Source organism: Procambarus clarkii, chromosome 50 (genome assembly GCF_040958095.1).
Source record: "Procambarus clarkii isolate CNS0578487 chromosome 50, FALCON_Pclarkii_2.0, whole genome shotgun sequence".
Lineage (NCBI taxonomy): Eukaryota > Metazoa > Arthropoda > Malacostraca > Decapoda > Cambaridae > Procambarus > Procambarus clarkii.
In genome coordinates, this window is record NC_091199.1 from 16510982 (window position 1) to 16529388 (window position 18407).

General features: G+C 42.6%; 1 protein-coding gene across 1 annotated transcript in view; it reads right to left on the reverse strand.

The window, feature by feature from the left end:
* Window positions 1-18407, reverse strand: part of LOC123772729 (uncharacterized) — a 50049-nt gene that overhangs the window by 6503 nt on the left and 25139 nt on the right. The window contains exon 5 of the mRNA XM_069303678.1: window positions 13375-13503. Coding sequence (XP_069159779.1) covers window positions 13375-13503 — 129 coding nt within the window. The remainder of the gene's footprint in view (window positions 1-13374; window positions 13504-18407) is intronic.

An 18407-nucleotide genomic window follows, 5' to 3' on the forward strand; every position in this document is an offset into this window, starting at 1 on the left:
ACAGAACGCTTTAAAAGAGACTAACGTCGTCTATGCCTTCAAATGCCCACTTGGGGACTGTAAGCTCCAAAAAACCCAGTATATAGGCAAGACAACAACATCTCTTTCTAGGCGTTTAACGATGCATAAGCAACAGGGCTCCATTAAGGAACATATAATCTCTTCCCATAACCAAACCATCGCCAGAGAAATCCTAGTAAACAACACAGAAATCATCGATAGATACAGCGATAGCAGGCGGCTTGACGTTTGCGAGGCACTACACATCAAGAAGTCAACACCAGCAATCAACAGCCAATTATTGCACAACTATATTCTACCCACCTCAAGACTCCGCTCCAATATAGAAGCATCAAGAAATATGGACCAATAGGCTTTCTACAAACACTTCTATTCAATACCCATTGTTTCTGTTCTGTCTTGTGTTGATACTTTTAATACCCTATTAATATCCCCTAATGCCACATCATTATATGCCACATCATCCCTCCCACCTCACTCAAATGTAGATATAATAGCAGAGATACGTTAGTTCTAATCAGTTGTGTATTTGTGAAGTCTTTGAAAATGTAATAAGTTTTACGAAACGCGCCCGTGTCGCGTCAGACTAGAAATAAAAATGAATTTTGGAGAAGTGATTTTTGATTTACCTCCAACAGTGAAGCGTAATGTACGAAAGATTGAGAAAATTCGTGTTAGAATTATTAATCTTACTTTTTCGGTCATATTTAATAATATATGTCTACAGGAAAGACTGCTACCAAAATATACTAATATATATATATATATATATATGTTTCATTGAATATGACCGCATATTCTGTATTTATTATTTTCTAGTTTAGGGCTTCTATCCCTCTAACTATTTTCTTAGCATCAGGGCTTAATTGAAATAGGAGTTCTCCAAAACTCATTTTCGTACTTTTAAGGTGAAGAAAAGAAGTGATTTACTATAGAGTGTATTACACTTATTTGTATAATTTGCACGACGTTTCGAACCTCCATGGTTCATTCTCAAGTGAACAGATCTTACAATACTAGTTGATTTTATACCCGCATTAGGTCAGGTGATAATACAATGAAGGTGAAAACATGGGGGGATACATAAGGGATAAACATAGGGGCTGCAGAAGGCTTATTGGCCCATACGAGGCATCTCCTATCTAAACACAAAGATTAATCCAGTGTAATTGGCCTGTTATGTTGGACATTGTCTTCTGTGTTGGCATCGATATGTTCTTGTCTTGTCCTTACTCTCATGGTGGGTAGAGTTTCACCTGACCTAATGCGGGTATAAAATCAACTAGTATTGTAAGATCTGTTCACTTGAGAATGAACCATGGAGGTTCGAAACGTCGTGCAAATTATACAAATAAGTGTAATACACTCTATAGTAAATCACTTCTTTTCTTCACCTTAAAAGTACGAAAATGAGTTTTGGAGAACTCCTATTTCAATTAAGCCCTGATGCTAAGAAAATAGTTAGAGGGATAGAAGCCCTAAACCAGAAAATAATAAATACAGAATATGCGGTCATATTCAATGAAACATGTTTGAAAGAAAACCTGCTGCCAGTATACACCAATATATATATATATATATATATATATATATATATATATATATATATATATATATATATATATATATATATATGTATATATATATATATATATATATATATATATATATATATATATATATATATATATATATATATATATATGTATATGTATGTAAGTGTGTATGTATGTGTATGTGTGAGAATATGTAGGTATATATGTGTATATATGAACAACTCGATAAATAATAATAATAAAATAAAGAGCCTTAAACAGAACATGTGTGGAAGCATCGGAGTGTGTATATATGAATGCTACACAGTATTCATCTATGGACATCCATATATGGTGAAACACGTGTGAAGAACCTCTCACACATTCATGTGTGTGTGAACTGTGTCATGTTCCCCATATGTTCACTGTGTTCACCGTATTCTCTTACATGTTCTTTAAAATTAAATGTACCAAGACATTCTTTTCTTAACGTTCCTTAACTGAAATCATTCGCCAATCAATTAAAAATAGTCAGGATTAACCTCGTTCAACACTGTTCTTAACTAAAATAACCTTTTTTCTCTTAGCTAAAAATAGTCAAAGGAAACGTTCCAACACTGTTCATAACTAACTTTATCCATCGTCATTCAACTAAAAACTTTTAACTTCCTGGGGATTGTTCGGCATTTCCTAACTAAATAACACTTCTCTCTACTGAAAATAGACACATTCATCATGTTTTCTTGTCGTTTTTTAGCTAAAATATTCGCCAATTAACTAAAAATAGTCAAGCTTAACTTTTTTCAATACTTTCTTGACTAAAAATTATTTTTCCCCTCATCTGAAAATAGTTAAATGTAACTTCTTTCAGCACTTTCGTAACTAACAGTATATTTCATGGAGTAAGAAGAATAGTCATTGACACTTTTCGAGTCATCAATGACTCAATCAAAGACACTCTTCGAGACATCAAGGTCACACCCAGAGACATCAATAACACACGAAAAGACGTCAAAAATACTACTCATGTCCTCAAAAGTTATTCTCATAGTCATCAAAAGTTAATCTCACTCATCAATTTCATTCTGTTAGTCAATTTCGTGCATAAAAGCTATTCTCTAACTCACGTTCGTTCATCAATGTTGTTCTCTAACTCTCCTTCGTTCATCAAAGTTGTTATCTAGGACATCAATGTTGTTCTCAAAGACATCTTCAGGCAATAAATAACACTCCCAAATGTAACTAGTTCAGCTTTCCATATCAAACCTTCATTACTGTTACAGAACACAGTGAACATGTAAAAGAAGGTGATGAACTTGTGAAGAACATGCTGAGAACATTATGAGAACATGACAAAGAATGCAGAAAACATGTAAGAAAAGCTGATGAACACAGTGAACATGTGGGGGAAAATGAACTTGCAAAAAACATGAAAACATGACAAAGAACAGAGATTGTGAAGAATGAACTTGAAGAATATGCTACAAACATAGTGAATATGACAAAGAACATGGAGAATATAACAAAGAAAAAATATGGCAGAGAATGCAAAGAACACAGTGAACTTGTGGGGAACATGAATAATGAGTATAAAAAGTTGTACAGAGAATATGAGATGCACATGAAAACATGATAAAGAACACAGTAAACATGGAAGAGAGGTGACAAATATGAACTGAGCGTGCATAAAACATGAATACTGAGTATAAAAGTTGTACAGAGAACATGCGATGAACATTTGCAGAACATGGAATGAACACAGAAAACATGGAAGAGAATGCCAAGAACACAGTGAATATGGAGATAATATACAAGTACACTAGAACTATTGAAGGGTTGGATAAGTTGGGGAATGGACGAGATGAAGTGGGAGTTGGGGGGGTGAAGGGGGAGTAGGGGGGGGTGAGGGCGAGATGAAGGGGGAGTTGGGGGGGTGAGGGCGAGATGAAGGGGGAGTAGGGGGTGAGGGCGAGATGAAGGGGGAGTAGGGGGGGGGGGGTGAGGGCGAGATGAAGGGGGAGTTGGGGGGGGTGAGGGCGAGATGAAGGGGGAGTTGGGGGGGTGAGGGCGAGATGAAGGGGGAGTTGGGGGGGTGAGGGCGAGATGAAGGGGGAGTTGGGGGGGTGAGGGCGAGATGAAGGGGGAGTTGGGGGGGTGAGGGCGAGATGAAGGGGGAGTAGGGGGGGGGGGTGAGGGCGAGATGAAGGGGGAGTTGGGGGGTGAGGGCAAGATGAAGGGGGAGTTGGGGGGGTGAGGGCGAGATGAAGGGGGAGTTGGGGGGGGGGTGAGGGCGAGATGAAGGGGGAGTAGGGGATGAGGGCGAGATGAAGGGGGAGTAGGGGGTGAGGGCGAGATGAAGGGGGAGTAGGGGGGGTGAGTGTGAGATGAAGGGGGAGTTGGGGGGGTGAGGGCGAGATGAAGGGGGAGTTGGGGGGGTGAGTGTGAGATGAAGGGGGAGTTGGGGGGTGAGGGCAAGATGAAGGGGGAGTTGGGGGGGCGAGGGCGAGATGAAGGGGGAGTTGGGGGGGGGTGAGGGCGAGATGAAGGGGGAGTAGGGGATGAGGGCGAGATGAAGGGGGAGTTGGGGGGGTGAGGGCGAGATGAAGGGGGAGTTGGGGGGGTGAGGGCGAGATGAAGGGGGAGTTGGGGGGGTGAGGGCGAGATGAAGGGGGAGTTGGGGGGGTGAGGGCGAGATGAAGGGGGAGTTGGGGGGGTGAGGGCGAGATGAAGGGGGAGTAGGGGGGGTGAGGGCGAGATGAAGGGGGAGTTGGGGGGTGAGGGCAAGATGAAGGGGGAGTTGGGGGGGTGAGAGCGAGATGAAGGGGGAGTTGGGGGGGGGTGAGGGCGAGATGAAGGGGGAGTAGGGGATGAGGGCGAGATGAAGGGGGAGTAGGGGGTGAGGGCGAGATGAAGGGGGAGTAGGGGGGGTGAGTGTGAGATGAAGGGGGAGTTGGGGGGGTGAGGGCGAGATGAAGGGGGAGTTGGGGGGGTGAGTGTGAGATGAAGGGGGAGTTGGGGGGTGAGGGCAAGATGAAGGGAGAGTTGGGGGGGTGAGGGCGAGATGAAGGGGGAGTTGGGGGGGGTGAGGGCGAGATGAAGGGGGAGTAGGGGATGAGGGCGAGATGAAGGGAGAGTAGGGGGTGAGGGCGAGATGAAGGGGGAGTAGGGGGGGGTGAGTGTGAGATGAAGGGGGAGTTGGGGGGGTGAGGGCGAGATGAAGGGGGAGTTGGGGGGGTGAGTGTGAGATGAAGGGGGAGTTGGGGGGATGAGGGCGAGATGAAGGGGGAGTTGGGGGGGTGAGGGCGAGATGAAGGGGGAGTTGGGGGGGGGGGTGAGGGCGAGATGAAGGGGGAGTAGGGGGTGAGGGCGAGATGAAGGGGGGGTAGGGGGAGTGAGTGTGAGATGAAGGGGGAGTTGGGGGGGTGAGGGCGAGATGAAGGGGGAGTTGGGGGGGTGAGTGTGAGATGAAGGGGGAGTTGGGGGGATGAGGGCGAGATGAAGGGGGAGTTGGGGGGGTGAGGGCGAGATGAAGGGGGAGTTGGGGGAGTGAGTGTGAGATGAAGGGGGAGTAGGGGGAGTGAGTGTGAGATGAAGGGGGAGTAGGGGGTGAGGGCGAGATGAAGGGGGAGTAGGGGGAGTGAGTGTGAGATGAAGGGGGAGTAGGGGGTGAGGGCGAGATGAAGGGGGAGTACGGGGGAGTGAGTGTGAGATGAAGGGGGGAGAGGGCGAGATGAAGGGTGAGTACAGGGGGGAGTGAGTGTGAGATGAAGGGGGGAGAGGGCGAGATGAAGGGCGAAAGGGTGTTGGGGTGGTAAGGGGGGGAGGTAAGGGATGGGAAGGTAAGGGGGAGGTAAAGGGTGTGGGGAAGGTAAGGTGCGATCTGACTGTGTGATTTTTATTACCATGTGAACAAGCATATTGAAGGAGAGGATATGTACACTTTTGATAAAGGTGACAGACTGGAGAGCGTCTTGATCTGAAATAATTAGGTTTGACGAACTAAGGCGGCGGATGGGTATTGAAGCTCGGTTAATGTCGGGATTTATTTATTTTACAGAGTCTGAAATGTATTAAGTTTTTAAATCTCAGGGGATTTGGTCTGATCCCTGTAAACACAAACCGTAACTGTCTCTATTTTCAGTTTGTTAAAACTTGTAATAAAGTTGTTATATCTTGGCTTAGCGTTTTTATGACGCATTAGAACGTTGTTACAACGTGCTATATTGGTTGTTATAACTGGTTAGGAGGTGTTAAAATTTGTTCGAACGTTGTAGCAACGTCGTAGTTTCGGTGTGTGTTTGGTGGGATAGAAGTGAATTTACAGGAGCGAACTAAGGCAGGGAACAAGAACTAGAATTCGGTAACTCTATTTTTCTTTACTTGTCAGTTAGAAGCTTGTCTGCTTTAAATTTCGGGAAAATTGTTCAGGTATTAACGAAGATATATGAGAGGGGGTTAAGTTGGGGGACAAGAGCTGGAGCACAGCAGCTCCATTATTATATTTTACTACGTTTGAAATATGACTTTTTAAAATTTTATGGAAATTGTTCAGGTATTAACGAAGATACGAGAGAGGGGTTCAGGCGGGGACAGGAGCTAGAGTTCGGTAAATTGCTTTAATCTATTTTACTATGTATAAAATATAGTGGTCTTAAATTTCAGGGGGATTGAACTGTTAGTATTGAATCTACGACAGGGGACTAAGACGGGAACACATGAGTTAGAGGTCGGTAATTGTTTAGAGTTATTGTACTACGTTTAAAATATGACTGTTTAAAATTTTAGGGAAATTATTCAGGTATTAAAAAAGATACGAGAGGGGGTTAAGGTGGGGGACAGAAGCTATAGTTTGGTAAAGTTTGGATTTATTTTACTACATACGAAATAGAGGTGTGCTATATTTCAGGGGGATTGGACTGTTAGTATTGAATCTACATCAGGGAAGTAGAATGGGGACATGATGTAATGATCTGGTGCTCAGATCATGGATCTCCCTTCTCCCCTCCCCTTGCCCGTCATTCGTCTCCCCTCTCTTCCCTACCCCCTTTTATGGCCTAATTGTCAAGGGTCAAGAGGCTGACCTGAGGGGGGTCTTGCTAGCTGGCCCTCTCGGTGCCTAAGCCCCCCCACTCCATTCCCTCTCCATCCACCTCTCAATTCCCTCTGACCGGTTCCTTCCCCATACCAGGGGAGTCAAATGTCCCTACTTTTTTATCTTGGAGGAGACAGAGTTGAACATAATTTATCAGTTTTGTAAACATTGCTCGGAGGTACACTAGGCTCGGGTAGTCTACAATAGAGGCGCCTGTGTCCCCTTCGATAGCTGGAGAGAGCTGACTCAACCTTCAAAAATTTCATGTATCCTTCCACTGCTGATCATGGTAGGTGATTGGCGGTAGATAAGTGCCAAGTCCTTATTGGCCCTGGAGAGCCAGACCTCAGGCCTAGTTTTAAATGGTTGGTCATAGCCAAATAATGGGTGGAGCCCTGGGGGCTGTACTAGATGGTGGGAGGAGCAATCCTTTCCACCGGTAAGCTGGTGAAACAAAATTTCAGCAGTGTTCTGGGAGTGTATGGGGAATAGGGACTCGGGCCCACATCAAAGGGGCTGAGGGCAGCCATCGACATCTTGGCCATAGTGCGGTTTAAGGTATTGTGCACTTGAGTATTCATGTCCTCAGTAGATATCCACTTTGCCTCTTAAGGGAAATAGAGTAGGGTATATGTTCAGTTGATTTCAATATATGTGTTAAGTTTATTTAATTTAAATAAAGTATTAAATTGGTCTTTGATTGTTTAGTAATCTTGGTCCCTTATGTTATTAAAGTTTTGCAGTTATTAATTTCTGACACTGGAAAAACTTATGTCATAACCACTGAGGCACACCTCACTTCTTTCCTGCTTGACTGTGGGATTTTTTTTTTTTTTTTTTTTTTTTTTTTTTTTTTTTTATTATTTTCTACCACAGACGTGGCCACACATTTACAATGCTAACCAGCATATATACATTTTCTTCTGTCCTCCATGGACAGGGTTAGAGAAGTGTTAAACATACAGTTCAAGGGTTTATTGAACACTCAACCACAGAAGGTGATTCGGTGCTTTTAAAATGCTAAGCTAACCTACATACGTAAATACAAAGATACACAGATTTACGTACGCCCTACATAAAGTATTAGATGTGTCTTTTACATAGTGTCATTAATGTACATTCACAAAGGTGAAATGTAATTCTGATCAGCTTCCATATTTGCTTTATACCCATACATATACATACACACACACACACATACACATACATATATACACACATACATGCATTCACATACATTTGTCTCATTTACCCTGACAGGGTGAGGTAGCTGATAAAGAAACTAGTGTGCAATTAAGCACTTAATCACTGAAGGTGATGAAGGTGCTTTTACAAGCTCAGGTTATATAGTTACATCACATACATACATTGTATGATTGATACATTACATGGTCAATTTTGGATACAAGTCCAATATATCATCAAGTGTTCCAGTACTCATATAGTAACTACAGAGTTCAGCATACCTTAGCCCAGGAGGGCGAAAGTCAGTCAGTATGGGACATTCTACAATATAATGTTCAAGAGAGTGCATGTTTTCTCTTTCACAAAGTTGACACATTGTGTACTCGACATTTGGGTTTTGAGAAAGCTGCCAGATACGTCTATATCCCAGGCGTATTCTGGCCACTATAACATCACATTGCCGGGTTCTTGTTCTATTAGTCCCATATGTGAATGTCTCCTCACGATATCTATCATAATATTTAATGCTACAACTTTCAGGTCTTTGAGAATTTGTTAGGTCGGTGAGATTTTCATTAGATATTTGTTTAAGTATTCTCTTTGTCACTGCTAATGAAACACCCATATCAATTTCTACCACTGGTTTTCTGCAAGCTGACTTAGCAAGCATATCAACAGTGTCATGCCTTGAGATGCCAACATGTGATGGTATCCATAGGAATTTAATCTCAAATCTGTTTTCTTTGGCAGCTAAAACATTCATTCGAATATCACTGACTATTTTCTGGGTGTCACTACTATGTGCGTTCAATGCCAGGAGTGCACTCTGCGAGTCACAGTATATAAGTCCACTGCCTTTGTCTTTTAAAAATTCAGTGGCAAGGTATATGCCTGCAAGTTCGGTTTGAGTTGTACTTGCCCAGTCATTGACGCGCTTCATTGCTGTATGTACGAGAGAAGATTGTTCAAATATGTTACATGCACATCCGGTACATCGTCCACCTTCTTCTACAGAGCCGTCGGTATAGCACTGATAAACATCGTTACCCATACTCTGAGTACTTTCAGTGATGCTTTTCAGTGTTAACTGTTTTAATAATGTAGTGTGCACACTATCTTTCTTGGGCGCATTTACAAAATCAACTGATAGATCCCAGTTATCCCATGGAGTAATTGGCTGATTAATCATTAGTCGAGTTGGGTACATATTTAATATTTTGATGGAGTTGGCTACCTTGTAGAACCAATATACATAATCAGATTTCGTTCTTCTTCTATAGACCTCAGGTGAGTGTAGCATATTAGAAAGTTTAGCTTGAAACTTCATGTGTTGTCTAGATCTACTCAATGCCTTCACGCCGAAAACTGTGCTAATAGACAAGATTCTCTCACTTATGGTAGGTAATTTTAACTCTGCTCTCATGTTAACTATTCTCGTGGACTTTGGAGCCCCAAGGATGAGACGCATAGCTTCATTTTGCAAGGTTTCAAGAGATTTCAGCTCTTTGTCAGTATACAGTGTGAGATGTAGAGCATTGTAGTCAATCACAGAGCGTATAAATGATACATAAAACATTCTAGCAAGTCTCACGTTAAGCCCATGATTGACACCAACAAGGACCCGCAAGGGCTTTAATCTCTCCCAAAGTCTCCTCTTGAGAGAAGAAAGGTACCCAGGGTCGTTAATGGGGACACCAAGGTATCTGTAAGACTCGCAGTTCTCAAGTGCTCGCCCATCTATATGATAATTGGGTGGTGGAATACCACATGGAATGAGGGCACGAGTTTTCTGTACAGAGATAAGGAGGCCACATTCCTCAGCTCTAGTAGCAAAAGCGTCGAGCAGAACTTGCATTCTAGGCTCGGTGGCAGCCTGTAAACATATATCATCAGCATAACAAATGACAGTGTCTTCATTATTAGTTGGAAGATCTTTAATAAGTTTATGCATCAGAACGTTGAACAATAAGGGACTGAGGACCCCTCCTTGTGGAGTTCCCAGTTCAAAGTGTTTGCTCTCTGTGCTTTTAACACCATTAAACAAAACATATGCTGTTCGATTAGACAAATAGCCCTTTATCCATTTCAGTAATTTTCCTTGTATTCCCAGCTCGGCAAGCTGTTCCAGTATGATTCCTCTGTTTGCTGTATCAAAAGCTGCTGCTAGGTCGATGAAGACTGTTTGGGGGGAAGCTTCAATATGTGCGAAGTACTCAGCAAAACAGTGTTGTGTACTGAGCCCAGGCATAAATCCAAACAGTTGGGGTGACAGGTGCCCCTGTATACGATACATGAGTCGGTTAAGAACAATACGTTCAAGCACTTTACAAACACACGATGTTAAAGATATGGGTCTATAATTATCTGAGTGTGGTTTGGGGATAGGAACAATGACACTCTTTGTCCAAGCATCAGGTAATACTCCTTCACGTAAACTCATTCTGTACAACACTAATAGTGGATTACCTGGTACGTGTGAGACTAATCTCAGTAGACTGTAAGTAATACCATCCTCTCCAGGAGCAGTTGATTTTCCCATCTTTAGTGCATGATTTAATTCCCATTCAGTTACATCATTAAGGTCCGACACGTCGATAGCTGTACAGGCAAGATTGATGGTTCGTTGTCTGTTGGGGCGTGTGTCATCAAGTTTGTGCTGTATGTTAATTGGGAGTGAGGTGTAGCTTGATGTTATTGCCCATTGATCAAGGAGGATGTTTGCTTGTTCTAGTGGGCTGTGGTGCAGCGGTTTGGTTGGGCTGCTTCTAGAGATTTTCCGTATCTTTTCCCAAACTTCAACAAGTGTTGTTTGCTCATTTATACTTTGTAGGAACTCTTCCCAATGTTTATTACGTATGACGTTGCTCATGTCTCTCACCTCTCTATTTGCAACTAGAAATGCATGCAGGTCACCTTGTGCTTTGGTTCGTTTGTACGTATCTCCAAGTTGCTTTACTCGTTCATGTTCTTTAACAAATACGGGGTCAAGGACCCACTTGGGTGGTGGCAGGTGTTGCCCACTTCTGCTAGGCTTACGACCTGTTCCCCAACACACCCATGTGTCGTAGTAGGTAGTAATCGTATCAACGAGATCTCTGGAGAAGGCTTGTACATTCGTTATTGTGTAATCTTGATACCATTTTGATATACAATTAATAAAGTGGTCATGCAAGCCATATGGAATATTCATTTTCCGTCTCTGATGCCTATTAGGTACATCACACTGTACCTCATAGGAAGCAGAAACTGCATAGTGATCACTAACTAAGTGATTTACCAACGAACATTCCATCCTATCTTGCACAAGGTTTCTACCCATTACATAATCAAGTCTGCCTCCCAATAAATGAGTTTGGGTATCCGTAGTATACACGGTTAATCTGTTGTCATAAACATATTTGATAAATTTGCATCCATTATCGTTGTTAGTACTGTCTCCCAGCGTAATATGTCTAGCATTAAAATCTCCCATGTATATTGTCCCATGATTGTCTAGATCTGGGAACAATGTTACATTGAGTTTCTGGCTTCTGGCATATACGTTGAGGAATGAAAAGTGGCCTGCTGTAGTTTGTACATGAAAGTGATGGTACTGTGTGTGTACATTGTGTGACGTGCTCACAAGAATGTGCGGTAAATCACTTCTGACGTAAGTTAATAGGCCTGTGGCGTTACTGTTATTATAGGATGCATACCCTCTGATCTTTGGTGGGGTTTTGTTTATCATATTGGACGTGTAGGGCTCCTGTAAAGCAATTATATCTATGTTGTTACAGGTAACATATGCAATTAGGTCATTCAGTCTTTTGTTGATGCTACGAATGTTCCAACTGAGAAACCTAATGGTCCTCGTGTCAACAGCAGCCATCGTCTTGGTGTTGTTCCTCCCTGGGACTGGTGGTCCCATTGTTGTCCTCGTCCCACTTACACAATGCGTCAATAAGTGACTGTACTACGTAAAGAGCCACACCAACCTGGCGTTTGGTGTCGTCAGGAACATCTGGTGACATCATTAGATTCTTGATCACTGAGGAACTCGGGATGGTCCGCGAGTGAATGCTCTCTGTAAGTCGTATGGCATAATTACTGTCACGCAGAATATTATCCTTTTCATTCTCGTACTTGGCTTGAGCGCGTTCATTAAGGTCATGAATCATTTTAAAATATTCTGATGCAGGTCGAATTCCTTTTTCAGTTAATGTTTCTGTGTCACTATCACTGTTGTCATCCCTGAGTTGACTGACGACGTCGCTGCCACCGCCTCCGTTGTCGCCGCTGCTGTCGCCGCTGCCGCTGCTGCTGCCGCCGCCGCCGCCGCCGCCGCCGGCGCTGCTGCTGCTGCTGCTGCTGCTGCTGCTGCTGCCGCCGCCGCCGCCGCCGCCGCCGCCGCCGCCGCCGCTGCTGCTGCCGCCGCCGCCGCCACCACCACCACAGGAACCTTTACCAGCGCGGGCCACGGCTGTGACACAGCTGCATAGAGGCTGCTGTATCTCTTGTGAAGGAGCCTGACGTAGCGCCTGTATAATTTCAGTCAGTTCAGCTACCTGTGCTTGCAAGGTTGCCAACTGTTCTTTAACTGTTGTATCAGGCTGTTGTGTGTTGTCAGGGGCGTTGCTTGTACTGTCACCACTATGGGATGGGTCAACAGTACTAGAGCCGGCATCAGTAGGCACTTGTTGTGTCTCGGGCACTTGCCTCCTTGTGCCAAGGGAGGCTGGCCGTTTGGTACAGTCTGAGTGCCAGATGGTGACTCCCTCCATACCACATCTGAAACACTTCAGCGGCGGTTTAGACGGAGCCACAGATTCAGGATGTTGTCCTGCTTCTGTTGCAGTGTTCTGTTGCTCCTGTTCCTGCTTTCTTTGGTCTCTGGTCTTCTTATACTGACAGTCCTTCAGTGGATGAGGACCGGAACAGAGAGCACACTTGGGTGTGGGGCAGAAGCAGTACTTAGCTATGTGGCCACTGCCACAGCACTCGTAACACTCCACAGGGTTCGGCTCCCACACCCTGAACGTGCTGGGGGGCGCATACAACCCACCAAACCAATACTGGTCAGGTGGCGGATCAGGCTTTTTCCAGACTATGATTATTTGATCAGTAGGCTTACCATTCTTGGTCAATCTTCGTGCTCTGTGTACCCCGTCTAATTCATAGGCCCACTCTAGTGGATACCTGTGACTGTACCTGTAGACTAGGTATTCATCCATCTTCTTGTTCCGTGTTGGATTATCTAGAGGGGAGAGCTTTACATCACCTATTTTCCCTTGTAGAAGAGCCTCCACAACCTGCTGCTTCTCTCTTGAAACATACACATATGGAGAGTTGACATGTGGACGAAGCACGCCTGCAGAGCCAGGTGGGTACACCACGCTCAGTTTCTTACTCCACACAATCCTGTCAGCCACACTCGTGCCTTTAGGGAAGGTCAGACGTGTGTACTCGCTCCTTGGTGCTATCGGACGCCTTCCACCCTGTTGTTCACCAGGCTTCTGTTTCCCTTGTTTCCTTCTCTGGCTCTTACTTAGCACCTCCACAAACCCATCACTGGGTGGTGGGGTGACAGTGTCACTGGTCATGGTAGGGGAGAGCCCTGAGGGTCCAGCAGCTACCTCCTCCATACCTGCTTCTTCAGGCGGCATGAATTGTTGCTCTAACCTCGTCCGATACCTGGTTAATACCATTTATAACCATGTGCTGATGAATAACATGACAAATGGCAGGGCAAGCAGCAAGCCTTACCAGTCATCAGCACCAACAGTCATAAACCTGCTCTGAGGGGAAGAGCACTCTCAGTGGGTTGGAGAGTGCTCAGACGACTTGGATAAACACTTGGATATTCCACTTGGTTGGTTGGGACTCGCAGAGGGTAGCCCTCAGTGACTTGTTCTCCTATGTGTGGACAGAATGTCCCCTAAGACAGCCTAACCCTGCTACAAGGGTGAACAGATGCCCAAGTCAAGTGGCCCCCCAGATTTTACAGGTAACCGCATGGGCCACTGGACCGTTCCACTTGACCTGTTGAAATGGCGAAATGAGAAGAATAAGAGAAAGTGGGGAAGATAAGTCTTATAACTAGGAGTGTACAGGTGCTCTGTACAAAGCTGGCATCATTGTAGTGTTGGCGGGTGTCAACCTCCCGCCAGGGAAGGGATAGGGGGGACCGTTGGGTCAGCGCTCTAACCGCAATGGTCAGAGGTCCGTGGGGGACAGATTACGATCCCACAACTCTCCTTGCTGTTTGTTGCCTGACGCTGTAGATGCCCTGTGGTTCTTGCTAGAGTCTTACAGTGAGTCCCAGGTACACTGTACAGGTGATGCTGTGTTATTAGCACCAGCAATGCTGCATCAAACTAATGTTTGGTAGGCTTCCCCTAAGGGAGCGGAGGGGGCAGGCTGGCCTGCCTTCGACCTCAGGCGCCACTCACTAGTTCACTCTAGGGTTCCCTTGATACTAGTGACTTATGCAACAGTGTTGAAACACTTAGCAGCACAGTAGTATTGTGACGATACCGCCCTGGCTATCACAACACAAGGTTGGGGACGAGGGACTTGACCCAAAGAGGGAGAGGAGGCGCGCACATCCTCTCAGTCCAAGGCCTGGCCAGCGAATGTGACTGTGGGATAACAGCTGAATTACCAGAACATAATTTGTAGTCTCACATACAACCAAAGTGTACTTAAGCTCTGCCTTTCCTTTCCAAAGGTTTTTTATTTTTATTCTTATTTTTTCTTTGTCATCTTTGCCTGTGTTTTACTCTTAATTATTTGGTCTTAGTTAATCCCCTTGTTACTAAACCTCGGGCTTTTTATTACCGTTACTTAAAGTAACTTGGTATTTGTTTCTTGTAATCATTTATTGCACTTAATTAATAGTATAATTGTTTATATAAGCATCTACCTCAGTATCATAGTAAAATCATTCCACATGAATATACTCTCACCCTGTTTATTTTTACACTTAGATTTATATTAGAGTAAATTTCAAGATTTAATTAGATTTAAATGTCATCTCTTTTTCTTTTTTTTCTCTCTCGGAATTATATATTTGAGCTCACTTTGTTTTCTTGGGTTCATACCAATTATAGGATTTTAATTAACCATTACTAAGCTAATTATCTTCAAGATCATTTTACTTTATGATTATTATTTTTCTTATTATTTTTTTATTTTACATTTATATTGTCAGTCTCTACTGATTTTTTTGTTTTTTATTTTATGTAACTTCTGTGTCCTCCCTGGCTATCTATTGGATCTTTATTTTACTTCTAAATTGTTACTATTTTATTGTATTTGCTTCTATTCTTGTGTTTTGCTTTATCGTGTATCTTGTATCGTGATCCCTCTGCATCTCTATGCACACTGATATTGATCCTGATCAAAATCTTCTGTCTCATATCTACACCAACCAGCACATTGATCATCATTATTGCAAGTATTTCACAGCACACCAGGCTAAAGACAAACTCCAAAATAGCACCTGTCTATCAGTTTACAACCAAAACGTTAGATCACTTGGTAAACATTTTGACGATTTAAATGCATTACTAACAGCACTAGGTACTAACTTATCGTTCATTATTTAAACAGAAACTTGGCTAAATAAAGACTATACCCAACTCTACAACTTAGCTGGTTATAAAGCCATTCATAACTGTAGGCCTAATAAAAAAGGTGGTGGCACAGCTATATATTACCGTGATACATTTATCTGCAACAGTGTTATTAGTGACAGAGATGACTACTGTGAATATACTTTTGCTCAGTTTACAATTAAATCCCTTAAATCCTCTTTGACTATTGGAGCCATCTATAGATTTCCCAATACTAACATAGCTTCTTTCTCAGACAACCTAAGGAATCTTATTATAAACAACAATCTCAACAAAAACCACATCATTCTGGGAGGAGACTTTAATATTGACCTGGGTCAACAAAATTGCTCTCAAGTTGACTATTTCCTTAACAGCATGAACTCCTGTATGCTAATCCCCACAATCACCAAACCTACCCGAGTCACTCAAACATCAGCCACTACCTTGGACCACATATGGACAAACATAACAGCTCCCCTTGTATCTGGTATAATCTACGACAGAACAACTGACCACTATCCTACCTTTCTCATAGCAAACATGGACATAACACCACCAAAAAGCAAGAAACTTTCATTTAGGCTACACAGTGAATCAGCTTCAGGCAATCTTACAGATGCACTTCACAATATTAACTGGGATTCTGAATTCAATAATACCCATGATATAAATTCATTAGCTAACCTCTTCCTCTCCAAAACTCTAAGCCTCTACAACCTTCATTGTCCCCTTCTTACCAAGCAAGTAACTGACAAAAGATTAAACAATCCATGGCTCACGAGTGGCATTCTCAACTCAATCAACAAGAAACATGAATATGAAAAGAAACTTAGGATTGGCCTAGTTTCAAAGGAAGTAGCTAAAAGGTACTCATCAATGCTTACCAGTATCATAAGAAAGGCAAAACTTGCATATTATGTGAATAGATTCAATGAAGCAAAAGGCAACATGAAAAGCATTTGGAAAATAATCTCTAGTATCCTAGGAACTAAACAACACTCACATAACCAAATAAAGCTCTACAAGGATGGGGATATACCGTCAACTGATTTAGAAATGGCAAATGAATTTAATAGTTTCTTTTCATCGGTTGGTGCTAATCTTGCCAGTAAAATCCCACAAATTCAGACACATATTAACACATATCTCTCAGGCAGCTATCCAAACTCTTCTCCTTTCACCAATCAGCCCGGCAGATGTGTCCATCATACACTCTCTGAAAACCAAGGCAGGGAACACCAGTGAAATTCCGTCCATTGTATACAAGAGAGCCTCCCATGCCCTTGCCCCACCCATAGCCCTACTGTTCAACAAATCTATAGAGTGTCACACCTTCCCTGATATCCTTAAAAAAGCAAGAGTAACGCCAGTCCATAAAGGAGGGAATCCGGCGGACATAAACAATTATAGGCCAATATCAAATCTACCCATTCTATCAAAAATATTTGAAAAAATTATTTACAAACAGCTCTATTCCTACCTCGTAAAATTCGACATACTCAGCCCCTGCCAGTTTGGCTTCCGGTCCCAAAAGAGCACCAACGATGCAATCATTAGTCTCTTTGACGTATCTACTCAGACCTTGACAAAAATGAGTTTCCGATTGGACTCTTCATTGACCTAAGAAAAGCCTTTGATACTGTTAATCACAACTACCTCTTACTTAAACTCCAGCATTATGGAATCCGAGGCCTTGCCCTTGACTACATCCGATCCTATCTTAGTGACAGACACCAATATGTAACCATCAATGATACAACTACTTCCACTCTACCAATTACCGTTGGAGTGCCACAGGGCAGTATCTAAGGACCTCTTCTATTTCCTATATATATAAACGATCTGCCTAATGTCTCTAATATTCTCAAACCTATATTGTCTGCTGACGATACTACCCTTATCTATTCAGACCTCAACCCACATACACTAAATAATGTTGTGAATAATAAATTAAAAAAAGTCCACTTATGGATGTCAACGAACAAACTAACATTAAACATCGAAAAGACTTACTACATCTTATTTGGAAGCAAATCATCAAATCCAATTCAGCTACAGATAGACAACATTAACATCAGTAATAAAAATGATGGCAAGTTTCTTGGCCTATTCCTAGACTCAACTTCAGCACCCACATTCAACACATAACCAAGAAAGTCTCTAAGACAGTTGGTATACTCTCCAAAATCAGATATTATGTTCCTAACTCTGCTCTCCTATCACTATATTATGCACTTATCTACCCCTATCTTAATTATGGTATCTGTGCATGGGGGTCTACCACTGCAAACCACCTTAAGCCCATCATCACGCAGCAAAAATCTGCTATCAGAATAATAACTACTCTGCTTTCAGACAACACTCAGCTCCCTTGTTTAAATCTCTAAACTTGCTAAATATTAACTCCCTCCACACATTCTCCTGTGTCAACTACATTTACAAAACCCTGTTCTTAAATGCAAACCATGCTCGGAAACTCTTCCTGGACAGATGTAATAGGACCCATTATCACCACACCAGAAATAAATATCTCTTTGATATCCCCAGGGTCAAACTTAATCTGTGTAAACACTATGCAAATTAAGGGACCTAGTCTATGGAACTCACTCCCTAATGAATTGAAAAACTGTAAAACTTTTGCCTTATTTAAAAGCAAAACCAAAAAGTACCTAATTTCATCTTCTTAGTTTCCTACATTGAGCTTTAAATTTGCTCTGTACCTAGTGTTACCCAATCTCCTAATTTTTATGTATTTAACCCAAACAACCTTATCATTGTGTTCATTGCTGTCTTCTTTTATGTGCTAGCCATATGCTGTATTGTGCCTACCAATTTTTTTCAACTACCATTCAAGCCGTCATTGCAATCAATCTTAGCTACCTATGTGCTTTAATATACTGTACCTACAATTTTCTCTATTTTTTTTTCTTCTTGCCATGTAACTGTTATAATTTTTTTTATAAATTTTGCAAGTATTTA